This window comes from Centroberyx affinis, unplaced genomic scaffold (genome assembly GCF_046629955.1).
Source record: "Centroberyx affinis isolate AG114_WGS23_722 - 3 ecotype Tasmania unplaced genomic scaffold, CSIRO-AGI_Caff_v1 ptg004862l_1, whole genome shotgun sequence".
Taxonomy (NCBI): Eukaryota; Metazoa; Chordata; class Actinopteri; order Beryciformes; family Berycidae; genus Centroberyx; species Centroberyx affinis.
In genome coordinates, this window is record NW_027282378.1 from 18,540 (window position 1) to 34,114 (window position 15,575).

A 15,575-nucleotide genomic window follows, 5' to 3' on the forward strand; every position below is an offset into this window, starting at 1 on the left:
AAACCAGGGGAGGGTCCCGGTCTGTCTGTCCGTCTATTCATCCATTTGTCCGTCACGCACAATATCTCCGAAGCCACTGATTGGATTTTGATGAAACTAAAGGGAATGATGTGTGTCATTGCTCAGCTCTGACTTTTTCAAAATTACACTGATTGGCCTAACGGGGGAGTGACAATGTTTGTTTAACTGTCTATACCTACAATACCTCAGATGCCACTGATCAGATTTTCACTAAACTTAAGGGAATGATGCCTTTCATTGCTCCATTCTGGCATTTTTAAACATGCTACAACATTTGTTTACTTGTTACTGATTGGCCCAAGGGCTGCCTGCATCATTCGTGGGGGACGACATGTTTACTTGTTTGGGTTTTGAAATCTATCTTGGCTCCTGGACCAATTCCAGGATCAGTTCCAATGGCTCTTGTTTGGATATTTCTATCATGATATATGGATAATTATGCTGCAATTGCAATTGGTATCACTATTTTTGGGAAGATGGCTGAACAATCATTTTTACATTTTTCAAGCTGTTTGCAATTTTCCAGCTGCAGGGGGAGGAGCTAAATGAATGCAACGGAAGCAATGTTTAATCAAGTAATATTTGGAATTTACTTTAGTTCATTTCAAGTTGTTTTATTCTATGTTCCTATGTATCTCTCTCTTTCCTGATCTGCTCTCTTTTTTCCTCTTGCTCTTGTTTCTGTCCTCTCTCAACCTCACTCTCCCTTTTTTGCTCTCTGTCTCTCTCACTGTCTTTCTCTCTCTCTAGTTGAGTTTCGGGGGGATGCCATACAGTGGGAAGCCAGTGGGTGGAGGAAGGAAGAACTTTAAAGGTTGCATGGAGAGCATCAACTACAATGGAGACAACATCACTGACCTGGCCCGACGCAAGAAACTGGACACCTCCAGCTTTGTAAGGAAAATGCATGTGCGCGCACACACACACAACTCACATGCAAACACAAAACTCTATACAGTTGGAAACACACCCACACACACATGCGCGTGCACACACAGACACACTCAAAAGGGCCTCCTCATTATTGTCACACTGTAACCGTATATCTGACCTAAGTGTAGGGGCAAATTCTGCCCTACACCAGCATAGTCTAACAGATTCATAATTAATCAGATACGACTGACCTATCGCTGACCTCTCCACGTGTTTGCCTCACTGTTTGCATGCTCCCCTTTGATATCCTGGCTGCCATTTCACTACAACTTATAAAGAAAGAATTCCACTGCAACTTGGGTTGACTTGGGAACAGTTTGTGTTTTCAACCATCTCAACACCAGAAGCAGCATATTAAATGCCTTGCTTCTCTTCTTCAAATGCACAGTGCTCTGAAACTGCTGGATGGAACTTCAGCACATTAAGTATTTTGCCAACCCTAAAATCAGTTAAAGAACCACCTTTGATATAGTCTGTAAAGTCTTGCAGCTCTCGTCTCTCCCAGCTCCTCTTACTCCTCAGCAGTAAACAGCCAGTGTATCTCCTTGGGTCTCTGTTGAACTGATTGAACAAATGGAGGCACTAATCAAGTTCATTAAAGCAGCACCTCTAATTCTCTCTGATGACTCACGCAGCCATTCAGTCCTAATCAAAACAGATCCGCTCTCAAGCTGAGGACACACACACACACACACACACACACACACACACACACACATACATGCAGATGCATGGGCAAACACAAACACACGGACACATACGCAAACATGCATATACAAACACTGTTCCGCTAGATTGTACATGCATACTCATGCATACAAGCATACACACACACACAAAACACAATCCACAGTCATCTATAGTTGGTAATAGGGCAGCTCAATATTGTGAGTTTGTTAATGATTTGATTAAGAGCACAAGGTTGGGAAAGCTCAATGGTAATTAGTGCTAAAAGTCCACATTACTATTTATTTTCTACCAGCACACAAACAACACAACACACTCAGACTCAGATCAGGTAGTCAACTCAACCAACCCAAAACTGCAGTATGTGAGTATCCCCAGTAGTAAACGTTGAATGCGCCTGTAAACACACTCACTATGATACGCATGTTACTCATGTCAGTTTTCAAATGTGGTTTCAAAGCGTGCTTGAGCCAAAGAAATATTTTTGTAATGTGTACAGGCAGACTCTGGCTTTGAATCTGGCTTTGGTCTGGGACATCTGAAGGTAAGCAGGCAAGGGCTGGATTCAAAGCCACATTTGGCCTGTTTACCTGCGCTACAGAAAATATATCTCTTGGCCTATCTTTAAAGCCTGGTGCGAAAACTCACGATTTTCAGCAGTGCAATGGGGCCCCTGAATCAATTAAACAACTTCACACGCATGCCGCATTCCAGGGATTTGTTTGTTTTCGTCTTTTCTCTTTGAAGACCTACTGATGACTTTCCAATCTCTGTCTATGTGTGTGCCTTTCTGTGTATCTGTCTCTAACACAGCGCAACCTGTCCTTCTCCTGTGTGGAGACCCACACCTTCCCGGTCTTCTTCAATGCCACCAGCTTCCTGCAGCTGCCAGGTCGGGCCAATCACAACGCAGTATCTGTGGGCTTCCAGTTCCGTACCTGGAACCCCGACGGGCTTCTCCTCTTCAGTAACCTTGACGACGGGACGCTGGAGATCTCACTCGAGGACGGCAAGGTTACAGTTCATATCAATGTGACGAGGGCGACCAAAAACAACCGTATTGACATATCATCAGGTAGGCCAGTGAGCGGATGCGTCCACACAAACACATACATGTGAATTTCATGTGTTGTTATTTACCTCAAACCAAGTTCAGCCAGGGCAACGTGAGACGCTTCACTCCTCTATACCTGGCTGCTATGAAACTTCGTCATGGTGTGGTCAGTGCTGGCGCGTGCCAATCAGGCACCCTGGGCAAAACTATAAATGGCGCCCATCCACACGTTCTCACGTTTTATCAACTATATCATATAGGTTTGCCAACTATATACAAACTCAAAAACTAATAATAATATGATGCCCATTGTTGTTGCCACACAATGATGCACAGCATCAATCAGTTTTCTCTCTCTCTCTCTCTCTCTCTCTCTCAAACACACACACACAACGTTAACATGCAAAACTAGAAAAATAGGATCATCTACCATGAAAATTTACACTTTATTCTTGACATGACAGTATTTTCTTGCCAAATTGCCATATGCTTTCACCATTACGCAATGCAAAATACCAAAAACTACGTCTCCCTCGCACCATTATGCAGTGCCAAATGCGCAACGTGCATGTTCCGTTAACCATCATCACACATTGCCAGTTGCTAAATACACAACCTCCAACCAAGAAAACAACTAACCCTAATCCTAACCCTAACTACTGTAAATATGTATGAAAATATAACTTCAACTAATCTTATTCACATGCAAATGAGTTTTGATGATGTTACACAAAGGTAGAACTTTTTCTTCGTCTATTAGTTTGCATGAATATATATATATATAGATATATATATATATACATATATATATACATACATACATATATGTTTGCTAACAGTCAAGTTGCTGGAACAGCTGAACGTTACTGTATTCTCCATAGAAGAGAAGAAGGAAGCTGATCAACTTGGGAGCCTGAGATCACATTCAAATAAGTTTATTAGGTGAATGTGCCATGGGTGTATAAAGAATCTGTACTTGTTTGGTGACATTTCATCCAAACAAATAAGGTTTGGTAAAGGGTTTCTGAAGTGAAAGCCCTGAGGGGATGGCTGCCTGGCCGCCTGCCTGTCTGACTGGCTGGCTGCTGGGGTGTGGGTTCATGATACACCTTGAGATCAAAGCAATTGATTGATAATGGATCAATAAGTCAAGGACACGTTCTGAAATTTCCACTTGAAAAAGTCAGGAATTTTATTCAATTCTTTTTGCCATCTTGACGATTGATTGTGTTCAGAATGTAGTCACTTCCTTCACTGTAGAGCTTCAGCTGCAGGGAGCCTGCTGTCCAACATACACACAGATGAACCCAAAGTGATTATAACACGTCCTTTCAAAACAATAACACTCACACTGCAATCGCACCTGCCTAGATCTCATTTTCTGATTATCCATTGCCTGAAACTTGTGTATATTGCTGTATTAGATATGTTATTTTAATTATTATTATATATTATTATTATAGTTATTTTTATTTTGCCAAGTAGACCGCTCAAATACTCTGACCGTTCTTGTCATATTAGATTTACTGTAAATACGAACTACCGACTGGGAAAAAAACATTACATCAACCTCCTACAAGTAGGATATTTTTTTGCAGGCTCTGATATATCTCACCTGGCATCATAAATTATGTAAGTCTGTCAACACAAGCAGTAACCATAGCATTGAATCCACTGATGTCGGCAGTCCAAAGTAATAAAAATCCAAATTATCAGTTATATTCACACTAATTCAATCAACCATACTCATGAAAAGTGAGCAATATCTGCTGCAGTTTGTTTATGGCTGATTTAAAATTCATGAATACAAATGATTTTGGACAAGTGCGTTCCAAGGAGTAAAACATATGAATGCTTTCAAGCTGAAATATTCTGCTTGGACCGGACCATTATAACTATAACACAGCTGTTTAAAGACGTGTGCCTGCAGTGTGAATGCTATTGTGCTGAAAGGACATGTTGGGTTTAACTGTTGGAATATGCATTGGTCCTGTGTGTGTGTGTGTGTGTGTGTGTGTTGGAGAGCAGCTCTAGGAAACTAGGACAATGAGGCCCAGGTTGAAACTAACCGGAATGATCCTTTAATGGCCCCTGTCATTCCACTTCTCTCCCCTTCATTCTTCCCTTTCTCCCTCCTCTCTTTTTCTGCCCCATGCCTCTTTTTTCTTTCCTATCTCCCTGTCTTCTCTTCCTCTCTTTCTCTCTATTTCTTCTCCCTTAGACACACTAATATATTCTGTCCACTGCTGCTTTAATAGGCCATTATGCCCAGGGGTAGGGATTATTACAGAGTTACCCTCTAGGCTAATTGGGCTCGAGCCTGCGATTACATCAGTATTTCTAGAATACACATGCACACAAACACACACACATACACACACACACACACACACACACACACACACAAACACATGTTCGGTCCTTTGATTCCATTATTACTATCTCTAAGAAAGAAAGACACACTGGCTTCAATAGATGTCACAGTGTGAGCTCCATAGACTTGTAATGAGAAGCTTAGTCCCTCTTAATGGCAAATAGACTGGAGATTGAGAGATGTGCGCACACACGCACACACAAATTAGAGATAGACTGAGAGAGAGAGAGAGAAGGGCGGGGAAAAGAGAGGCTCCTAAAGAGATCACATAACACTTTTTTGTTTTCCCAGTGGGGTTAATTTGTTAATCAGCTATTTGGTGAACCTTATTCAGACTCATGAGCAGGCAAAACCTGCCTAAACTACCCACCTCTTTATTTCCAGCATAGCGTTTCCCAACCTTTTTAGGCCAACATGAATATGTATGACATACATTTAAAGTATACTGTATATCACACTAAGTAGTATCAAGCTGATGTAAATTATACAACAGGTAGTTCCGACCAAGCGATCTGATTGGTCAACTAGACATTTAGAACGTGCTCAAATCAGCATGACAGCACACCTAGCCGTGCTCATCACTAAATATTACTCCGCCATATTATCATACAATATATTTAAATATAACGCTACGCTAACTCTGTTCAGCCTTGATGTTACCAGACGCTCTGGTATCCTCCATCAGCTGTGCCGGTGAGTCGGTGACACGGCGCTACTAGCTTAAAAATACATGCATCACTTCAGTGATGCTTACGGACCGAGGCGCCGCATCACTGTCGTGACAATAATGACGGTAACGCACACCCTCTCGTGTAATATTGCTTAATTATATGAAGGTAGAGTCTTTTAAGGGACAAAAAGCACAAATTAATGCTTTTCTGAAAATATGATTTTTAATAATAATTGTTTTTTTTATATAGTTGTTGTTTGCTTAATGAAGACCCCAGTCACTGCTTATGAGCATTGTTCACCAATTACCGGCATTTGTAATTCCCAAAAAGGATTCTCTTCCAAACCCGGCCGGGTGATGTCAGACAGAGCAAAACAGAGAGAAAAGGCAGAGGAGGGGAGAAGAAGTGGAGGGAGGGAGGGATGTAATGAGGAAAGGCTCCATATCTCTCCTAGTGGCCAATGACCTGAATATCTCTTCATAACCTCATTCTCTATCGCCACGGTAACCCTGGGGGCACCAGGTCATTAAAGTTAACGGCCTATTCTGATTGGAGACAGAGGGACCGTTTTGATCTTGGTTGCCACTAGGCACACGCACGCACACACACACACACACACACACACATACACAAACACACACACACACACACACACACACACACACACACACACACACACACAAACAAATCCACCCATGCACACACACAAATATTCAGACAAACCCAAACCGTGTGTCTGGTATGTCTTATTATGTGTGTTTTTGTGTGTGTGTGTGTGTGTGTGTGTGTGTGTGAGAGGGAGAGCGAGAGAGAGAGAGATTGCCCTGTGGCTGTTCCTGACCCACGTAAACACACTCTCCTCTCCCATGGAGAGAGAACTTCTATCATTTCACCCACTTCCTCCACTCACGCAGAGAGATAGAGGGAGAAGGAGAAGATGAGGCCGCTGAGAGAAGGCTCTAGATAAGACTATGGGTGTCTTCTAAATGGTGTGTGTATATGTGTGTGTGGTGGGTGTGTGTGTTAATAGAGGGTACTTAGTTGTGAATCCTGAGGGGACTCTGATCTAATTTTCCCATCACTTTCCTTTTACTTACTCATTAACTCTCCAACTCTCTCTCTCTCTCGCTCTCTCTCTCGCCCCCTCTCTCTCTCCCTCTCTCTCTCTCTCATCACTCATTTGTCAGAATTATAAAATAGCTTTGTTACAGCAGGGGCAGCAAAGTGTTGCCTTGATGTCTGTACAGCAGACCAAAGCATGTTTTGATGTGGCCAAATATCAATCAAACCCATATTATCCACATTACCTACCATGAAATGATAGTTTGGTCCAATAAACCAAAGCCTGCGTTATTGGAAATGTCCTTCTTCTACCTGTGTGTGTGTGTGTGTGTGTGTGTGTGTGTGCGTGTGTGTCTGTGTGTGTGTGTGTGTGTGTGTGTGTGTGTGTGGAGGATGCTATTCCCTAATCACCCTCTCTATTAATTATCGAACTATCGAGCACTAACATTGTTTCCATGGAAACAATGCTCACTGTTTTCACCGCCTTTGCAGAGATAGAGAAATCGAATTTCCAAAGAGATTTTCACGCAGCAAAATATTGACATATGCTTGTTTTTTTTCCTTCATTTTGCAAATGTACCCTTGTGTGGTTATTGATGCCAAAAGAGATGTAGGTAATGATAATTAATCTTGATAACTGAAAGAAAATGTGAGAAAAATGAAATAGAGCTCTCCACACCTACACCCTTGTCCGCTACTTGACAATGACAAGCAATAGGCAGGCAGGATAGACTTAAATGAAGTTGAGGATTGAAGCGAGGTAAATTTAGAAGCGCTTGTTCCCAGAGGAAAATAAAACGGTTAATCACCACTCCAACGAATTGTACTCCCTGTCACCATTCAGTCCAGTATCTAAACACAAACACCATATGTATTTTTCCTGTCATTATTGCTTCCTTTTTCTATTTTATCTTCACCGTTCACTATTGTTTTTATATCTTGCTCTTCATGCTGCATATTAGTATCAATACCACTGTTTTATTATTATTTGTTTTTTTCTTTCTTTACAAAAAACAGGTAGTTGTCACACATGAGTATCTCTTTAATTTGCTTTGCTCTCCTGCGTGCTCTCTCTCTCTCTCTCTCTCTCTCTCTCTCCTCTCTCTCTCTCTGCTCTCTCTCTCTCTCTCTCTCTCTCTCTCTCTCTCATACTCTCATTTATTCTTTTCTTCCTTTTTTCCTGTAAATTACCCTGTTTGATAGCACTGGGGAAACGTCTCATCCCCCAAAACCTTTCTCCGTCAAAAAAAGTGAGGCTCAAGGCAAAATAGGACAAAGCCACAGGCAGCATAAATCGTTTGATTCAACCAGTTCTAAAGCGGAGATGTTTTGCTATGTTAATGCTGTGTGTGTGTGTGTGTGTGTGTGTGTGTGTGGGCGCGTGCCTATCAACCCAGCTAGCAGTAATAACATCAGTTCCTCCGAGATGCAGAATTACTATCACACACTCACACACACACACACACACACAGACACACACACACAGTTACTCGCACAGTCAGAATGGGAAGCATAAGGCATTACAATAATGGAAAGGCCTCAGGCACAGATTTGAGGGAAAAACACACTACAGCCACCCCTGATTATAATGTTATATTGTCTCATTCCCCTGGGTGTGTGTGTGTGCACGTGTGTATCTGTCTGTGTGTGTTCCTGTTTCCGTGTGTGTATATTTGTGTTTGTGTGTGTGCGTGTGTGTGTAGGCGAGGTATAATGTGGTATTCTTGGGCTTCGCGCGGTTGGCATATTGCCATCTGTGAGGACGTGCAAAGCTCTTGAAACTGCCTCTGAGGACCAAATATTTAGGAGCAGAGGAGACGGGGAGGAGAAATTCATGAGAGCCAGAGGGCCCCATAAATTTATAGCAGACAAAATTAATTTATACATACAGGATCAATATGTAATAGGACCAAGACAGAAACAGGGGGAAACAGAATGTGGGGAGAGGAGAGGAAAGGAAAGGAAAGGAAAGGAAAGGAAAGGAGAGGTGAGGAGACGAGAGGAAATCAAAGGAAAGGAGAGAGCAGAAAGGGGAGGAAAGGAGAGGAGATAGCAGAAAGAAGAGGAGAGGGAAGGAGTGGAAAGGAAAGGTAGGGAGAGGAGAGGAAAGGAGAGGGGCAGAATAGTGAGGTTACAGAAATTATATTGTGACATTCCTATGTTCTCCAAGGAGATGATAAAGTCAAATAGTCACAAAAATCAGGGACATTTGCACACAAAACAGCCCACAATCATTATTCTTCACTCTGCCTAGTAAATTCTGATGAGGCTACCTTACTGTATGATATGATGATAATTTCTTATCTTTTATTTTCTTAAGCATGTAATCTGTTGCTGAGATTTTGGTCAGCATTCGCCGAGCATCCTCCCACCCATATTTTCCTTTTTATCAGAGGAACTCATCACTAACTGAGCCCACATTACCATTTCATGGTGTCTTTAATAGATTATGGCATAGTCAGCCTTTTACTGGCTTTGGTTAAGATCCCGAGAAGTCTGACAAAACATTACTTTGTCTCTTACTCTTGGTTTTACCGTTATCAATTAATACTGATTAAAGGTTTAACAAGCTATAGCAATTTCACTTCATTTGGCCCTTTGCGAATAGAGCATTATTACAAATACAAAATACAAATTGGCTTACACACACACGTATGCGCACACACACACACTTACACATATTTTCACTCTGCAAAATGCATTAACGTTGGCTTTTGTGTAGGCATAAAGCTTTGCTGTTATTTTTTCTCTCTCAGTGCTCAATTTTCTGTGGCTAGAAGAGAAAAAGGTTCAAACTCAACTAAAATGAAGTGGATCATTGGAACTAGACTGGCTTTTGAACTCAATCTGACCTTCATCCCTTCCTTTTTTACAGTTTTTCTCTCCCCTCTTTCACTCTCCCTACCTCTTCTGTATTCCTTCACTCATCTTCCAAGTTTTAATTGTATTTATTTATTTACCTAATCTCACTCCATCTCTCTCTCTCTCTCACTCTCACTCTCACTCTCTCTCTCACTCTCTCTCCCTCAAAATTGGATCAGTCAGACGCTGACTGTCTTTTATCCATCATTGATCCCTGAGGCAAATATGGCTGAAATCAATGGAAATACAATGCGCGCACACTCACACATAAACAGATAAACACACACACACACTGGCTCTGAAACCAGCAGGATGTCTCTAGGTCTAGCTTGGTAGGGAGCCAGACGGTCTTGAACCTGAGGCGCTCGCTTTCCACTCTCTGATACCACTGATCCCCTCCATGCCTCGTCTAGACAGATACAGTCATGACTTCAACAGATCGGACACGCACAGCCAACTTTATCAAGCTTAAAAACATAACATTTCAATTGTCAAGTCCTTCATTAGAATCCTCATTTTGCAGGCAGTCTATTTACCATTTTATTTCACTTGGTGTTCACAAAGCTGAAATATTTTAAAGCGAATTTAAAGTAGATGCCCTTCTTTTGACATTAAATTTGGATGCAATAATTCAGTCAGCATACGCTTTACCTCAGAGGAAGAGTGAAAAAGTCAGATAGGTGGCTGGGCTATCAGAATGTGCCAGTAGTACCACAATGCCATTGAATTGAAAACAGATATTAGTGTTAGCAATTTCTTTTACTGAAAGGTGAAGATGGTCAACTGATACATCTAAATTGTCATAGCAGCATGTTATGAATTATTTTAAATCACAGGCAGCACAGCTGCTGCCCTCACAAAGGGAAGAGCAGGAAGCCACTGAAGCTCGAGCGATTATGAACATCATCATAGATGGCATTGTTTGCGGAAACACGCATGTAGACCACATCCCCCACTGCCAGTTCTAGGGTGAGAGCACTAGATACGGATGTATAACCATTAGCTCCCTCAGAAACATGCATAACTCTACGATCATTGTGGTGAAGGTTTACACCCAGCCACTGTGTATTACGGTGTTCAAAAGCAGTGAATCTGAAGTAGTAGACTCCTCTGACCGGGGCTGTGAAGATGCCTGAGGAGAAAATCCAGAGGAGGTCAGTGCTGTGAGTTCATCATTAGCGCTACTAAGGACATCCTGAGGAGTGTTGCATTCAGTATATGTAAATGTGTGGTTAGTACCTGTATTTGGGTTGTAGGCCTGACCAATGTTGGTGAGGACTTTACTGTAGATCAATGTGATTTCAATATTGAAGGGTCCTATTGGTCCTGCATCAGTTAGACCTGCAGAGAAAGCTACCTTAGGTCTATCTGTAAACACAAAGAAGGAAAACAAATGAAAATCTTAAAGAGTTCATATTAAGCTGCATTTTGTTGTATATTCATAAAACTGAGTATGTTTGTTGTGGGTATGTAAGTAAGTATTTTGGAGTGGAGTAAAATAAAATAAAAATAAAATGAAATTATTCAAGCACAATCCATAATTTTCTTAGAATGGACATTGGCCTATTTTCAAGACTCTTGCTCAAGTCATCGATCTATGTCATTGATCAGTCAGACTCATTTTAAGTGTCAAATACAGTTAATGAATAGGGATTTGTGTGACAGTGCTGCAGAGAGGTATCGACAAATTACAATACAACAATACACAGCATATACTCACATCAACAACTGGAACTTACATACAGTATAAAGGGACAGTGCAAGACATACAATAGATTGCAGACTGATATAAAATTAAGCTGCATCCTTTGAAGTCAGCCATCATATATTCAACTGTGATTTATTTGAGCATAGCAAGTCAAATCACTGTCACTGCTGCTTGACAGTAATAAACTATGTAACTAAGGAGCTTTGAATGTGGGACAAAAACAATATCAAGACAAAGCATTTTTCAAACTTTATTAGAAATGTTAAATATCATACTTGAGCGACATATGACCATGTTCTAGACAAGAACAATTGCTATAGTGCCAAATTTTTTCTAATTTTTTATAGTTACCTGCATTCTCTTGCTTCAGCTCTTCCACCTCTTTCTCACTGGCACTAAGTCTGGCTTGCAAGGCTGTGAATAGAGAAGGCATCATGTTTTTTACATTTTACAGTATAGGTCATGTATATTCAGCAAATATCAAATATTTGAACCATGCCATGTCAATTCTGTCATTGTACTCATTCAGTACTTGTATGGATTAAATAAGAATTCTAAAATATCTTTAAGACAGATCATTAGATAATCAAGAAATGCTGTGCCTCAGAGGGCAGTTTGCACTCGACCATAGGGAGATATCTTAGTTAGGGAAGAGGGACCCAATTTACAGCTGGCAGAAACTGTGGGTAGAAATGTCATCACCACAGGCTCTGCTCTCTACCGGCCCGCCAGCCTAACATACCAGAAATGGACAATTCTCCTCCAGCCTCCCCAGCAAGAAACTCAATGTTTGATAGCAGTGTGGGATGACACTGGACAGTTGCTATAGAAATTGACCAACATATGAAGATGTAAAGCAGCAGATGGCAAAGCAAGAGCGGGCGAGGGGCTGGCCGCAATGCCAAAGAGAAGTAGAACTTTCCTACTAGAGAGCGGTAGAAGACGATTCCTTCTGCAGCAAAGGAAAAGTAAGTTGGGGCTGTATAGTAACATGACCTCTGGTGACCCTACAGCTGCCATGTTTGTTTTTGTTGACAATAGACAGACTTGCTGTCTCTCCAGCTACTCACCTGCTTTGTATCCTACATGCAAAAACTGAGATCTGATCACAACGAGGACCCATATAAATACCAGGTGTAAATGCAAGAGTGTGTTCGGATTGTTCATTATCCAGATAGCACATCTACGTAGATGCATTTTCTGGCTTTTGTCCATGCATGTACTGTATGACTCACATAGGCCATAGGACAATAGACTGGTGCTGTATATGGAAACTTCAACCTTAACATTATGGCAGATTATAACCTCAACACATTGGCAGATTTGCTCTGTCATTAACCATTAACCTAATATTAATATGTTAAAAAAGCAGGGTAATTCTTCCATTTGGTTGACTGGTTAAATCTTAAACTGCATTTCCACTCTCACAGGCTGTCACTCTGGCGTCAAGGGCTAATATGGAGGAAAAAGAAATATCAAAATAGTCAGTCCAGATACAAAATATTGACTTGTTAACGCTAAGAAGAAGTTGATTCCCAGAGTTGAGTTACTTCAGGAATCACTTGTTGAGGATAGGCTGGCTAGTCGGGCTCATGAATACGTAAAAAACAAAGTTAAATGTAATCATGAACATTTAAAATTTTCAAATTAATCTTCTGTTTTGATATAGCTGACTGTTACCTGCATTCTCTGTCTCCATCTTTTCCATCTTGTTCGTCTGGAGCTGAAGTTCAGTCTTAGTGACACTCAGCTCCGGTTTCTGCTTCTCCACCTCCTTCTCACTGGTTGTCACTCTGGAAGCCAGAGCTGAAATTACAAGTTAGCCGATTATATGAACTTATTGGGTGGAATATTCATATTGATTATCCCACCCATTTACACTATCACATATCTGTCTGCAGGTGCTGTTTTTTTTTTTTTTTTTTTTTTTTTTTATTACTGGTCAACATTGGTCATGACAACTCTGAGGTAACAAGGCAAGCTAACCTAAAACTTAATTCAGTATAGCGCTCAATTTCACTGTACTCTCAGGTTTCCATGTGATGAGAAGCTCTTTGAAGAAAGGATGACTTCCTGACCTGTTACTATGGTGACACTGAGTTAGAAACGGAGCACAACTAAACACAAGGTCTGACAGTGCATGTGACAATTAACCCTTTAACACTCACCAGTGGAAAAAGCGAAGGAAAAAAATATTTTAATTTCAATTCCCATCACTAGCAACCTACAACAATTTTTTTTTTTTTTTTTGATACTTACTATAGGAGTCTACGGTACGGTTGAGATGTCGGTTTATGGTAAAATGTAATGTCTGTTCTACTGGAGAAACATCATGGTTTGTCCTTTGATTGACAAATCCTTGTTTTATGCCTAATCTTTGAGGGGGGGTTTTGGGGTCTCTCCCTGTCAAGCTTTTTATCATGTACCCAACTAGTTTTAAACATGCCCCAATGCAAACTGAGTGAATCAAATAAAGCACTATAAACACATTGATCCAATATGAGATGGTTGTCTTTAAGCCAACTCCATCATCAGATATAACATATTTTCTTTACCTGCGTTCTCTCTCTGCAGATCAGCCACTTTGTCTTTCTGGCACTGCAGTTCAGTCTTGGTGACAGTCAGCTCCACCTTCTGCTCCATTGCCATGTTCCTCAACTCCTTCAGCTCAGCCCAGATATCAGGGGTGGTGTTGGTCTGCCCATTTGTCTGTTTGTGCATCGGCCGGAACCATTTTCCCTCAACTGCACTTTCTTTGACCTTTCCACTCTCTGCCTGAGCCCATGCCCCAGACAGACACAACAGACTGAACACCAGCAGAGCTACAGCACCCCTCATTCTGAAATCTCACCTTGTCACAAATTTTGCAGTGTGTTGGTAGATATAAAGAGGGAGAGACTCTCCTCCCTCTTTAAGTCTAACCAATGAACACAGTGAAAGAATGTGTGAGAATTTGCCATAATTTTGGACTAGATCTTCTGGCAAAGACTGTGGGAGAGCCGCATCTGCTTTTGGGTTGGAGGTCACTCTATCAAATAAATTGTGTTTTGTTTGCCACTAAACTTTAACTAGGCAATCTATGAAGTCAAACGCTCTTAGGTTAAAAATGACTCGTCTGCTGTCTGAGTATCTATGTATAACTTTGTGCACTTTGACACTCTGTACTTCTGTGCGATTGGTAGGAGGTGGGCTGTATCATGTGGTAGGGTGATATCTGGTGTTACCTGTGTGGCACCTATGTGTGCCAGTGCATGTGTAAATGCATGTTTGCCTTTGTTTCTTTGTGTGTGTGTGTGTTTGTGTGTGAGAGAGAGTGAGATAGGGAAAGGGTCAGTGGTCAGTGCTCACTGGAGGCTTCAACAGCACCGATTGATAAGTGAAATAATAAAATCATATTGAATAGGACCTTTCTGTTTTTCCATCATTCATTACCATTTAAATGGTAAAAACAGATGGTTCCATCTTTCCCTTTTGATTGGTCAGCAGCCAACTGTACACCAGAAACCCTTCCTCTTCGAAAGTCTAGCCTTATTAACGTGGATTTATGCCTCTAAACATGGGCTGTTACAATCCTAAACCTGTGACAACTATTGTATAATTACTTGTTTTACTAATCTAATTAGGTTGCTTGGATTAAGGTCATATACTATATGGAACAGTGATGCAGTGAATAAGCCATATGAAGTACTGGACATACTCCTTGAACACCATACTCCAACTAAGCCTGTTCACTGGAGTTTTCAGTTTTCAAGTTATGGCACTTACCCAGCATTTTTATGGGCATATTCTTTGTTTACATCAAGCCTTCATGCCTGGAGTCTCACATCTGGATAAATTGTGGGAAAGTTATTTTAGAGCAGCAAAACCAGGGAGCAGTATGACTGCAGTTTATGACAGAGCCATTTAGGACAGTAGCCTTTTAGGTGAGCAAGTGTTTGTGTATTTAATCAGTAGTTGCAGCTTGAAACATTGAACCTTTTTCTGCTATGTATGTTAGTTGCTTGATCAAATTAAGTTAAGGTAAAGTAAGCAAGGGCAATAATTAGAATATTGTGTACATGAAATGTAGTAATAGACAAATGGGTGCAAATTTTATGTACATACTCTTGAACTGTTACATGCTAAGAAAATTAAATGTATTCACACCTAGGGAGCTGCACAGTAGAAAAAGAAACCCAAAACAAATCACTTGCAGCTCCACTG

At 41.0% G+C, this 15,575-nt stretch overlaps 2 protein-coding genes across 2 annotated transcripts in view; one reads left to right on the forward strand and one right to left on the reverse strand.

Moving 5' to 3' along the window:
- Positions 1–15,575, forward strand: part of LOC139666197 (contactin-associated protein-like 2) — a gene marked incomplete at its 3' end in the record, with an annotated part of 58,514 nt that overhangs the window by 15,520 nt on the left and 27,419 nt on the right. The window contains exons 6-7 of the mRNA XM_071545328.1: positions 772–915; positions 2,455–2,716. Coding sequence (XP_071401429.1) covers positions 772–915; positions 2,455–2,716 — 406 coding nt within the window. The remainder of the gene's footprint in view (positions 1–771; positions 916–2,454; positions 2,717–15,575) is intronic.
- LOC139666198 (collagen alpha-1(X) chain-like) lies at positions 10,519–14,210 on the reverse strand. Its single transcript, XM_071545329.1, has 5 exons — positions 13,928–14,210; positions 13,053–13,178; positions 11,724–11,786; positions 10,904–11,032; positions 10,519–10,796 (listed from the first exon to the last, which is right to left on the reverse strand). Exons 1-5 carry the CDS (start codon positions 14,208–14,210, stop codon positions 10,519–10,521), a joined length of 879 nt encoding a protein of 292 aa, XP_071401430.1.